The 12,795-nt window shown below is 33.9% G+C and overlaps 1 protein-coding gene across 4 annotated transcripts in view; it reads left to right on the top strand.

Annotated features, from left to right (window-relative positions):
- NCKAP1 (NCK associated protein 1) overlaps positions 1-12,795 on the top strand; it is a 100,630-nt gene that overhangs the window by 31,204 nt on the left and 56,631 nt on the right. For 2 of the 4 annotated variants that reach the window (XM_059394301.1, XM_059394299.1), the window contains 6 exons: positions 4,458-4,544; positions 4,734-4,790; positions 5,533-5,675; positions 5,757-5,847; positions 8,569-8,706; positions 9,836-9,884. In XM_059394301.1, coding sequence (XP_059250284.1) covers positions 4,458-4,544; positions 4,734-4,790; positions 5,533-5,675; positions 5,757-5,847; positions 8,569-8,706; positions 9,836-9,884 — 565 coding nt within the window. Of the gene's footprint in view, positions 1-4,451; positions 4,545-4,733; positions 4,791-5,532; positions 5,676-5,756; positions 5,848-8,568; positions 8,707-9,835; positions 9,885-12,795 lie in introns of all 4 variants that reach the window. The other 2 variants (XM_059394298.1, XM_059394300.1) reach the window with 1 other exon arrangement.

Here is a 12,795-nt window from a genome sequence, read left to right as displayed (position 1 = left end):
ATAGCATGTTTCTTTAAAATTCTCACTGTCCCGCTTCTATGTGGAAAAGACTGAAGAGGCAAGAGATGAAGTATAGAGTCCAGTTTGGAGGCTAGTGTAGAGATCTAGATGAGAGTTGATGAGCGCGGTAGCTGACAGTTCCTTCAGAGGTTTATCCAAATAGCTTCTTCGGGACTCGTACTTTTAAAAGCCTGGATTAGAATATCATACTAAGAAACTGTGCAAAGCTTTCCCTGAGTCCAAGCTCCTATATTTGGTTGTTTTTTTAAGAGGAACAAAATACTAGCATAATTTAGACCAAGAAAAATACTGTGCATAAGTAACTTTGTTAATGAAAGAAGGTAATAATTGAAGTAAGTGAATAAAGAACAATAGCCACATTTCTTTGTGTTGAAAATCAGTGAGTAGCTCTCTTAGGCCTTGGTTCCTTGCTGTAAATTTTCAGTACTTTTTCTTTGAAAGAATGAAAACTAGTAAATACTAGATGTCAGTCATGTTTTTAGATACTTTGTGTGGAAAATGCTTCTTACTTTGACAAAGATCAATTACCAAGATTTTTCATTGCAAAGGTATCTTATTTTATGATCTGCGTGGCTACTCTTTTACTTGAATGGTAAGAATTTTACTTGAATGGTAAGAATAATGATCCATGGTTTGAAATTTTAAGAAAGCATTCTGTAACTATATACTTTGCTAATGTATATAGTTAATCTATGAATCCATGATATGCTTTTAAAGTATTAATGAACAGAATGCATTCTTCTCAGAGTTGTGCTTTTCTAATATTCTGTAATGTAACATTAAACAATTTATTACTAATTTATGTTCTTAAACTATTTCCTGCTTTTGTTCGCTATAAAACAATGAGGTGATGAATTAAGAAAACTTTGTTCTGGATGTTGAACCTAAAATTAAGTACTTTTTGGTAGTATCTACTCTCCCTCACTTTAGGAACTAAGTGGTAGCATTTTTTGTGGTTGAAGTCTGAAAATTGTAGACACTTTTGTTCTTTGTTATAGGTTTATATAATTTATTTTCATTAAATAGAGTACATAATTGAGATGATTGAGTGAGATACTTGTAGAATATTTGGAACAATGCCTAGCAAAAAGTGCATGCTCACTTAATATTAACTCTTATTAGAAGTACTATAAGTAGTATTGGATTATTTAAAATAGCCTTGTTTTTGTTGTTTTGAAGAAGTAGTCTGTGAGCCTCCTTTGTTACTTACTTAATATTTAATGGGTAGCTTCTGGGTGTCAGGCATTGTTAGATGTTCTTATGTACTTTATTTTGGCACATCATAAGAGTATTAGGTTCTGAGAGGTAAAGTCATATAATCATCGTTGTGCAGTAAGATGTGGGCTTTCTTTTCTTCTTTCTTTATTTATTTTTTCAGTGTTCCAAGATTTATTGTTTATGCACCACATTCAGTGCTCCATGAAGAGGTAGGCTTTCTAACAAAACTACCCAAACCTGTCATCTGTCATTGACATATAAAGGCCTTTTAATTTGTCAAAATCACTCCTCTCATAGATGTTTTTATTGCATAATTTCTTATGTGCAGAGCTATATGATATAGGTTGTGGAGACTGAAGAAATGAGTTGCATACACTGTCTTATAGTGTTGGAGATAGCTGTGATACATGGAAGAAAATGATATTATTAGAAATTAGACACAATTAGAGGATGGAGGTGTTGTTTGCATTCAGGGAAGAAGGTTAATCCGGAATGGTGTTTTTGTTTTTGCTTTGGTTTTAAATTTTATTTATTTATTTATTTATTTGAGAGAGAAAGAGCCAGTGTGAGCGGCAGAGAGAATCTGGAGCAAACTCTGCCCTGAGTGTGAAGCCCATTATCGGGCTCAATCCCATGTGACCTGAGCCTAAATCAGAAGTCAGATGTTTGCTCAACCAACTGAGCAAAGGACCCTCAGGGATGGTTTCTTGAAAATAGGTTAACATTTAAACCAAGTGATTTGGTAGTAGTGGGATTTGGACATCTCAGTAGAGGAAACAATGAAAACATGAGATAGGAAAATAGTGAATAATTTGTTTTGGCTACTGTGTGTGAATGAATGTAGGGGAAATTTTAAGATTGGAAAGGTAAATTAAATTTAGGACCAAATTGTGTAGCGCTTTGAAAACGTGACTGTTTTCAATTCAGACATTCATTAGTTGAGTTCATTTCTTTTGGTCATTGTAGACGCTAGTTACATATGGTTTGGGGGGAAATAAATTGAATGAGAAATTTAGACCACAATGAGATTTTGTTATTAAAAGGGAAATTGGTGGGTATGCAGAATGGTACAAAGAGCAGTTTATTAGGAATGCGGAAATGAGATTTCAAATTCTGGTCCTGCCATGAAGTAGTTATATAACTTTGGAAAAGTTCTTTTACATTCTGTGTACATTAGGTTATCAGTATGTAAAATGAGGTTTGTATAAAGAATCATTAAAGCCATAATGAGATGGTGACTGTGTCTTTTTCTTTTGTCCAAATAGGATGCTGAAATTGAAAGATACGATTAATAATTAAGCCCAGTCACAACTGAATTATATTCTTGCTTATCTTAATGAGTCTTTCACCTATTATGTTTCAAAACTCAAATTTAAAGTACTGAACAGCAAGAAAAAGGACTATGACATTAATCATAAATGTCTAATGTTAAACAAGGTGAAGGTTTATAATCTGATGAAATAGAAGCTTTTAAAAATTAATTATTTTTAATTGAAGTATAGTTGACATACAGTATTACATTAGTTTCAGGGTATGTGACATAGTGATTTTGTAAGTTTGTATCTTAATACTACGCTTACCACAAGGGTAGCTAACCATCTGTCACAATACAGTGCTATTATAATAACACCGTGGCCTATATTCCCTGTGCTATACCTTTTGTCCATGACTTAAACTCATTCCATCACTGGAAGCATATGCCTCCTACTCCCCTTCAACCACTTTTACCATCTGCCACACCCTGGAAATAGAATCACTTTTAAATAAGTATCTGCTTGATGTTATGAGTGGTAATGATTAAAAATGGGCGTATGAACAGGGAATTGTTTTGAAACAGATGTATTCTTCAAAATAAAGGCAGTTAATCTCGTAGATAAAGCTAAAAACAGTTACACATCACTGTAAGTATACACTTTAATATGGCATTTAGAGGAAGTAATGAGGTACCTCATTTGCACATGTTTTCTAGACAGAATTCTTTAAATGTCTTCAGGGACTGAAGTCTTAGGGTAGTTTACCCTGTGCTTGCAGTTTTAAATTAGTCTTGTTACAGTTTTTTTGTTTATTTTTTAAAATCTTCCCTTAATGTTTTAACTGCTGTAAATTTTCTGGCTTATAATGGTTCATTACAATTACATGGAGAGGCATCTTTTCCCACAACCTTCCTGTATAAGAACTGCATGAGAGCCTCAGAATTATGTGGATTTGGTAGCAAGTTTGTTATTTCAAGCCACTTTCCCTGTATTTTCTAGTTTTCTCATATTCTGAGTAGGTGATTCTCAGACATTTAATGTGTATTCAGATCACCTCGGTATTTTATTAGATCTGCCATGGGCCTGATTCAGTAGATTTGCCATGGGCCCGAGAATTTGCTATTCTAATAAGCTATCCTAAATGATGTGGAGTTGCTGTTCTGTGGACTACACTCAGTATCAAATGTTCTAGGAAGTTTATTGGAATTCACATTTATTGGATACACAGGACATTAAATATGGCTGGATTCTTTCAGAACTTATATTGATAGTTAAAAAGAAAAAACTTAGGACTTTTGTAAATCTAGTAATACAGTTGATTGAATGATATTTATCTTTTGTATTCACATTTCCCTCTTTCATGTCTACCAGTGTCTTAATCCTAGTTTTGCTTCTTTCTCATTTCTTTTTTGTTGTTGTGGTTTTTTGCTTTTGTTTAATGTATTATTATGTTTTGTGGATCTGGTTAGGGAACCGTTACTGTATTTTATGTTTGTATCTACATTTTATTTTGCATGCGTAACGTGGCTTTGCCTGGATGTTCTTTTTGGTAAGTTCCAAAATTATAAAGCATATTATTTTTTTGTAGTGTAAGTTACAGTGTTTTTCTTCTTTTTTCCCCTCTCACTTCTAGTAATGTGATCATGCTCATGAGTTGTTGTTTTTTTTTTAAAGAGTTCATTTGATATTTTTTCCTAACATTTTCCAACTTTCCTTAATAGTAGTGCAGTTTGATACTAATCTGCTTTCATTGGTTTTATAGCTTCACGCTGTCAGTTGCTGATCACTATTAGCAGTTGCTGTCTCAAGTATTTTGGTTTTTTAAAAAGCCGTAATCATTTAGAGATATTGTTCTAAGAGCTTGTGCTTCCATATAGCAATCATAAAAGAAGATAGTTTGTAGTAAAATTAAATATCTTTGTTCTGAATGAATAATGGATTCTGATTTTGTTTTTACAGCAACAGCTTGCACAGCTACAGAAAGAAAAATCAGAGATTCTGAAAAATCTGGCATTATATTACTTCACATTTGTAGATGTTATGGAATTTAAGGTAATGTATTTTAATATGTAAAATTTAACATAGAATGATGTTTGTTAATTGTATAAATTGCTTTATCACTTGGATATAATAAAATTTGACTTCTTCTAGAACTAAAACTTATACTACTTTTTATTTGTGTGTTTTCTAAATTTAGTATCATTTATATAGGTGAGAGATTAAAATAAGCTTTATTTTCAGGACCATGTTTGTGAATTGCTGAATACTATTGACGTTTGCCAAGTCTTCTTTGATATTGTAAGTATTATTTTCAGAAAAATTTCCGATTCTCTTCTATCTGATTTTCTAATAGAACTAAGGGGACTGAATATTTTTCTTTAGAAAAAAAAAATCTACGTGTCTAGTGTGTGAAATTTTAGCATTGTTAAGTTGGCAAATTTGTAGGATTTTATTTAAGGTAAGGAGTTATAAGGAGTTTTTAAGGTAAGGAGTTTTACTTGTTTATTTGTCACTGGGTATATGTTTTGCCCATATTGGGAAGTAGTAGTTACTTTTAGTATTTTATTTTAGAAGACCCAATTAAAAGTTAAGTGAATAATATTTTTCTCTGTGAAAGACATACTTGATGGAATCTTTCTTAGGTATGATAATTTCTAGATACAGGAAATCAAAGTGAAAAATGTCTCCATTGACAGTTTACTTATTCAGTGAATTTTATTACTTATTGGTATAATACTCCTTTTTCTTAGTGAGATTGGCTCTATCTTCCTTCTCTTTCTGGTTTTGTTTATCGCTTTAAACTGTCATCAGTTAAGGCAATAACAAACTTGTTTCATCTATAAAAGTTCGTCAATAGCACAAAACTGTTACCTGTAACTTCCAAATTTTAGGTATATTTTTGGTGAAAGGAATTAGAATCTTAGAAATGGGATAAAATAAATATAGAAAATTATTGGCTTTCAATAGCTGCTGTGAAGATGTGTGTGTGTGTGTAAAAGTTTTGTAAAATAAGGAGTTAACCTTGATTTTTGTTTTCTAGACTGTAAACTTTGATTTAACAAAGAACTACTTAGATTTGATCATAACCTATACAACACTTATGATACTGCTGTCTCGAATTGAAGAAAGAAAGGCAATCATTGGATTATATAACTATGCTCATGAAATGACCCATGGAGCAAGGTAGACACACATTATACAAATCTTTGTGAAATTCTGTTTGATGGCTAACACCTCCCTGAAATTTGGTATGTCTGTTTTAAGTGACCGAGAATATCCACGCCTTGGTCAGATGATTGTGGATTATGAAAACCCTTTAAAGAAGATGATGGAAGAATTTGTACCCCACAGCAAGGTAAAGTCTGGTTTTTATTATTTATTTATTTATTTATTTATTTTTAAAGATTTTATTTATTTATTTGACAGAGAGAAATCACAAGTAGATGGAGAGGCAGGCAGAGAGAGAGAGAGGGAAGCAGGCTCTTGCTGAGCAGAGAGCCCGATGCGGGACTCGATCCCAGGACTCTGAGATCATGACCTGAGCCGAAGGCAGCGGCTTAACCCACTGAGCCACCCAGGCGCCCGGTAAAGTCTGGTTTTTAGATGCACATAGTAGGCATGTGAAATACAGGGTCAGGAAATCAAGCCCTGTGCTGAGCCCATGTGGTGCTTCCTTAAGATTCTCTCTCTCCCTCTCTTTCTGCCCACCCTACTCCACTCATGCATGCGTACTCTCTTGCCTGCTCTCAAATAAATAAATAAATAAATAGGCGTATGAGATGGCATAAGGGTGAATATTTAGAGTTATTATCAACTTTTATGAAAAACATAATGGGATGTGAATAATAGCTATGTATGGTTTTATCCAATTGTGAACCAGAGAACTCTAATTAGTTAGACTCCCAAAAAGTATTTGGAGACTCAGGAATCATTCATTATAGTTTTTAGATGCGGTGTAGGGTAGAGAGGTAGTGAAATTTAGTATTTGAGAATGTCTCCTCTCATATCAGACTACCTGGATTCTAATCCCAACTCTGCCAATTACTGAGTATGTAATATTGGGTAAGTCATTTAACCAACTTCATTGTATCTCAGTTTTCTTATCTGTAAAAATGGAATAATAGTACCTACCTCATATGGTTGTGAGGATGATTAAATGAGTTTAATAAGGATGATTTAATAAGTTTAATACTTCACCAAAGTATTTGGATACATAGTATTTGGTACATTTTAGTTATATTATTAATAAAAGCTCTTAATGAGAAAAAAATTGCAAGAGTTTTGTGAAAATAATTTGAAGCATCAGTCTTTTATAATATATTAAAAAAATAGTTCCTAATGAAACAATTTTGGTTCAAAGGAGTCTTGCTGTATGGGTTCTCCACAGTAGGGCTGATTCAAATGTTCCTAAGCACATCAGGGAAATGTATAGGTATCTCATATATCCTCTTTATAGATAAGGAAATTGAGGGCTAGAGAAGTGACATGAATGATTAGTCATTTGGCAGTAATAGTGGCAAAACCAGAACTAAAGCCCAAGATTTCAGAATCTTGGTTCATTCTCTGAGTGATGAGAGTTAGACATTTTAATAATACACTATTTTGTATGGATCTGTTAATGCCAAGATTTTTCCTTCAGTTTTCTTATTCCTGTGAAAATTCTGAAGATGCATTTACAGAAGGTGTGTTTGCAATTAATTTTTTGTATAGCTGTATTATCCCACAAATTTATATGGGTTTAATGTTTTGAAGTTAGTTGGATCATTAGTTAGAAAGAAGCCAATGGATGGCATTAGTTTTGAAGTAAAAGTCAGCATTATAGATGGAAGTGTCAGGATTTTTCAGAGTGCTGAGCATGTCCTAGTCATCTGTCTCTGGTTTTGGTAACAGTTTTTCCTCACCTAGAATGGTCTTCTTTGCTCCTCCCTTGTTTTTTCCATGGATCCGTTTCTGACTTTTTGCCAGTTATGTATGGCCTTGTTTTTACCCACTGCAAATTTGTTTCTTTTCCCACTTAGGTGATGATTTTAGGTAGTATCCTGGTTTCTGTTTTCTGAACAAATCCCATGGTAGTTTATGTGCAGCCAGATTAAAGAATCACCCTTAGGGATGGCTGGGTAGCTCACTTGGTTGAGCATTTGCCTTCGGCTTAGGTCATGATCCCAGGGTTCTAGGATTGAGCCCTGCCTCCGGCTTCTTGATCAGCCTGCTTCTCCTTTTACTTCTGCCTTCCCCACTATCCCTGCCTAGAGCTCCCTGGCTCTCTTTGTCAAATAAGTAAATCTTAAAAAATATATAATTAAAAAAATCACTCTTGTACAGAAATTTTAAGAAGCAGAGATGGGGCACCTGGGTGGCTCAGAGGGTTAAGCTACTGCTTTCGGCTCAGGTCATGATCTCAGGGTTCTGGGATTGAGCCCTACATGCGACTCTGCTCAGCAGGGGGCCTGCTTCCGCCCCCCATCCCCACCCCCACTGCCTGCCTCTCTTCCTACTTGTGATCTCTGTCAAATAATAAATATACTCCTAAAAAAAAAAAAAAAATGAAGTAGAGCTAAGTACCAAAGCCCAGTTAAAAGTAAACAAAAAGCAGGTGAGAAGAAACATTAAATACCTTGATGATAAAGCTGTACTTAATAGACCAATGGCAAATAGAAGTACAGTAATTTATTAAGATAGAGTACATTTTTTAAATAAGGCATTCTTTGGAGAAATATGAAATATGTTGAGTTCTGTTAACACTTAGTCATATAACCCTAATGTTCTGTTATTTCAGAGAACTATCAGAGTACGAAAGAATGAAACTAGGCTTCCTACCTCTTCTGAAATAAAAATCCCAAGATTTCCTGAGCTAAGATCTTCTCCAGAAATGCAGAATCTATGTTGCTTTTATGAAATTAAAAAAAAAAACTTGAGAGGAGATAGCTGGACCCATCTCAGATATTATATGGAGCATAGTCGTAATTAGGCTTTGTTGTTTTAGGGTGATACAGTTAGAAGCACACAGCAGTTAGAGCTGAAATTTAAATGGAAAAAACATTTATTCCTCAGCTTCCTTTTTTCCTATTTTAATTAGTCTCTTTCAGATGCACTGATTTCTCTTCAGATGGTGTATCCTCGAAGGAATCTTTCAGCTGACCAGTGGAGAAATGCCCAACTATTGAGTCTCATCAGTGCACCTAGTACAATGCTTAATCCTGCACAGTCTGACACCGTATGGTTCTCTTTTTTCCCTTTTTGAATGGAAATAGTAAAGTTGATTTTTTAAAAATATCGGTTATGCTGTGTTGTTGCAGTTTTTCTTCTAATTGATATTAGCCTGTCAGTAAAATTTATTTTAAGATGTTAAGTCGTACTATTGAATTTTTTATTTCTAAATTTTGATGCTGAGTTAATACAATCAGTGTTAAGTATTTTCTTTTAAAATTTAAATGTTTGTTTTGTTCTGGCGTAGTAGAAAATTTGGAAAATGCAGAAGATTTTAAAGAAAAAAATCAGAATATCACCTCAGTCTTCACTGACTATAGAAAATCATTATATTCTTTCACACAGTGGACCTTTAAACAACACAGGTTTGAATTGTGTGGGTCCACTTACACCTGGATTCTTTTGATAAATACTATAAATGTCTTTTCCTTAAGATTTTCTTAATAACATTTTCTTTTCTCTAGCTTAATTTACTGTAAGAGTACATTATATAATTTGTGTAATATAAAATATATGTTAATTGATCTTATGTCATAGGTAAGACTTCTAGTCAATAGTAGGCTATTTGTAGTTAAGTTTTTAAGAGTCAAAAGTTTTAGGTGAATTATCAGCTACAGAGGGAGGGAGTTTGGCACTCCTGACCCTCATGCTCTTCAAGGGTTGACTGTATTTTCAGTCTTTCCTCTGTGTATATGAACATAGAAGTTCTGCAAATGGAGAACACACACACACATAATTAGTAATTCGGGTGAGACTGCATCTATGTACATAAATCATTTTTAACTTGATTAATATATTATCCTTTGGAATATTACAAGCTCTAAAATAGACTTGGGAAATTTAGAATAGACTCTTGGAAATTTATCCTTTACCAGATTGAAGACAGTTTTGCGAAATATTATTTTAAGGGAGATTTCAGGGAGTGTAAATGTGAAGGGGGCACAGCTCTCATTGTCCTTTATGGATTGCACATTTAAATATAAATTATAAGACCTTTATTCAACTTTTCAAATAGTTGTGGTGGTATTTGAACCATGAATTGAGTAGTAAGAATTTTTAGGAGAGAGACAGTGACTTAGTATAGGATTTGTTTTTTTAGAATTTCCTTAATCAGTCATCTGTATTTTCTTTTTAAGATGCCTTGTGAATATCTCTCTTTGGATGCAATGGAAAAATGGATTATCTGTAAGTAAAATTAGTTTTGTAATCACCCCTCAGGTTCTAAGTTTTAGAAAAAATAATGGATAACATGGATTACTTCTATGCCAAGCAGTGCGCTAAACCTTCTCAGTGCCTTACCTCATTCAGTTCTCATACTGACTCTGTCAGGATAGATAGTCTGCTTTATAGATAGGAATCTAAAGCTTAGTTCACATAGTTAATAAGTGACCAAGACAAAATAACCCAGGCTAATGCCAAGGCTCATGGTACATAAATTGCCTCTCAGAGTGGCTGTCAAACTACATTTTTGTTTTGTTTTTAAGGATTTTTAGAAATATTGTATTTATTCACTAAGGTTTTTGATTTTGATTTATTTCAGTAATACTAACTCATGGTTGGCAGTTAGATACATGGAGGATAAAAGTACTAGTTGTACTCCTGAGAAATTCACAAACTGTAGGGAAAATAGACACAGTGACCCACAGATATAATATAGAATGAGAATTGCTATAATACAATTACTTCTACCACCCTGAAGTCCAGTGGCAGAGGGAAATAATTTTGAGCATTTTTTTAACTTCCTCTAGTTCTTGTTACTTGATTTATTAACCATTAGGTAGTATTTGTTGTCTTTTCATTATAGTATGTCTCAAACTATAATGAAGGACCAGTTTTTCTTTTTTAAATTATTTTGGATTGATACTTAGATAAAATACAGATTACCAAACTACTAAGAACTAAAAGTGAATTACTAGAGTTACCAGAAATAAAGTAAGAAAGACACAAAATAAAAACTCACATTTTAAATTATTTAATTCAGTTTAGTCTGACAAATAGATTATTACTAGGTTTCTACTCCTACTAAATATCAAATTTTTGTGAAAGTTGCTAAGTACTCTCTTTCTTTACTTAATCTCATCATGCCCTGGCACTTTGAATAGTCCTGGCACTGTTACTAGAATGAAGGAGAGCACATGCTCCCTATCCTTAGCGTTTTTTAAAGAAAGATTTGATTGATTGATTTATAGTGTGCACACATGCGAGTGGGTGGGGGCAGAGGGAGAGAGAGAGAGAGAGAGAATCTTGAGCATGGAGCCTGTCTCGAGTCTTGATCTCATGATCCTGAGATAATGACCAAAAATCAAGAGTTGGATGTTTAACTGACTGAACCATCCAGATGTCCTCCTTAGCCATTTTTATTAATTATATTTTTTACATTGATCAGTTTTGTGATATTTATATTTTCTTCTATAATGATAGTTAAGATTTTAATCCCTTCTCTTAGTTGACTCAAAAGCCAGCTTTCCAAGTATTGATTTTGCTGAAATGTATTGTGATCCTCGATGGTTCATGTTAATGGAAGTCTGGCCGTAGAGTAGAGGTGGTTAGTAGTTTAGGTGGCATGGGTGATCTCAAGAGTTAAAACTAGTTGCGCCAGTCTGTACAGGAATGCTGATTGCAGGTTTTCACATGATGAGCAGGGAAGTGATTCAGAAGGTAGGCTACCCTAATTGGGGATATAGGGACATAGAGAAGGCAAAGAGATGTGGAATGACCACAGTTGCCAAAATAAGGAAGGTGTTTACTCTGAGTTTTGCTGCTTTCATGTAATTGAGCCTTGAGTAGAGGTAACAGGTTAAGAATTACGTTAAGAATTAGCTTAAACTCTGTACTTTTTGACCTCGATACTCATAGTAGGACATTTCTGTAGAAGGTGGTCTACTTCAGCACTTTGCTTTAGATTAGTTCAGGTGTGGTCCCTGGGTCAGCAGCATCACCTTAGAACTTGTTAGATATACAGAATCTTGATTTCTACCTTAGACCTGCTGAATTAGACTGTGAATGAATCCTAGCAATATGATTTAAAAAATCATAAGCCTTTCCAGTAGTTCTGATGCAAGCTAAAGTTTGAGGATCACGTGTCTATATTATAGCCTGGCTAAGAGTTACTGAGAGTCTGGAATGTTAAAGACTCAGCTATTTGGAATGCAGTATAAAATAACTTATCCTGGTGTTCTTTCCGGGTCTATTCTTGCTATATTGGTTGGACTCAGAGGACTCCTTGGGAAAGATCTCTTTTCATCTCTGGAGTTTTAGGTTACTAAGTCCAGTCTCCTTTTAAATTAAATTCTACCTACTTTCCATCTTGAAAGATATTCTCTAATTTTCTTATCTAGCACTGGTGTTTTGTCTTGTTTCCAACATTTTTTGTGGCTTAAAAAGTTAAAAAAACATTTTTTCTGTCCTTTTATTGGGACGTTGGTGGGGAAAGGAGGGTAATATTTAATTTAATAAACCATCCTGATCTTGGGCAGTCGAATTTGAATTACATTACCTTTTTGGATTCTGTCATAAACAAATGGGTATACTAAATTCAAAGGTAATCCATATCTTAAAAAAGTAAAACATATGGTAACCCATAATATAACTGCTAATATTTTTAGAGAAACCTTTTGTTGTTAGCAGCAATTTTGTGAATCTAAGTATTCAACAAGGTATAAGACACTAAATGAAATCTCTTTACTCAGGGGTTTAGAGTAAAAGTCATTATATAAGGCAAGAATCTTTTACAGTCTCTCTTGAGGATTCTTTTTAAGTTTCCGTACATGAATTGTATGCCTTTGCTTGTGCACCAGATCATATAATTGTGTTTAGGGGTCCTGTTGCGTTAAAAATACTTTATGTGTTTCAGGAAATTTAAATACACGTCTGCACATAAGACTCCACAGTATATGCCTACTTAACTTAAAAAGTTAACTTGCTTGTGTAGTGGCCCTGTTAAAAGAAGGTTGAGCTAAGAATAAAAAGATAAATGGCAAGTTGTATGTTAATGATTCAGGAGTTTAGAGGTGGGAGTGACTACTGAGAATCCTAGGGAAGTTTTGACAGGAAATAGGATTGGTTTGTAAATGGCCCACTACAATACCTTTTGTAT

This window comes from Mustela nigripes, chromosome 3 (assembly GCF_022355385.1).
Source record: "Mustela nigripes isolate SB6536 chromosome 3, MUSNIG.SB6536, whole genome shotgun sequence".
In the NCBI taxonomy this organism is placed as follows: Eukaryota; Metazoa; Chordata; class Mammalia; order Carnivora; family Mustelidae; genus Mustela; species Mustela nigripes.
This window is presented reverse-complemented; position numbering and strand designations above follow the sequence as displayed.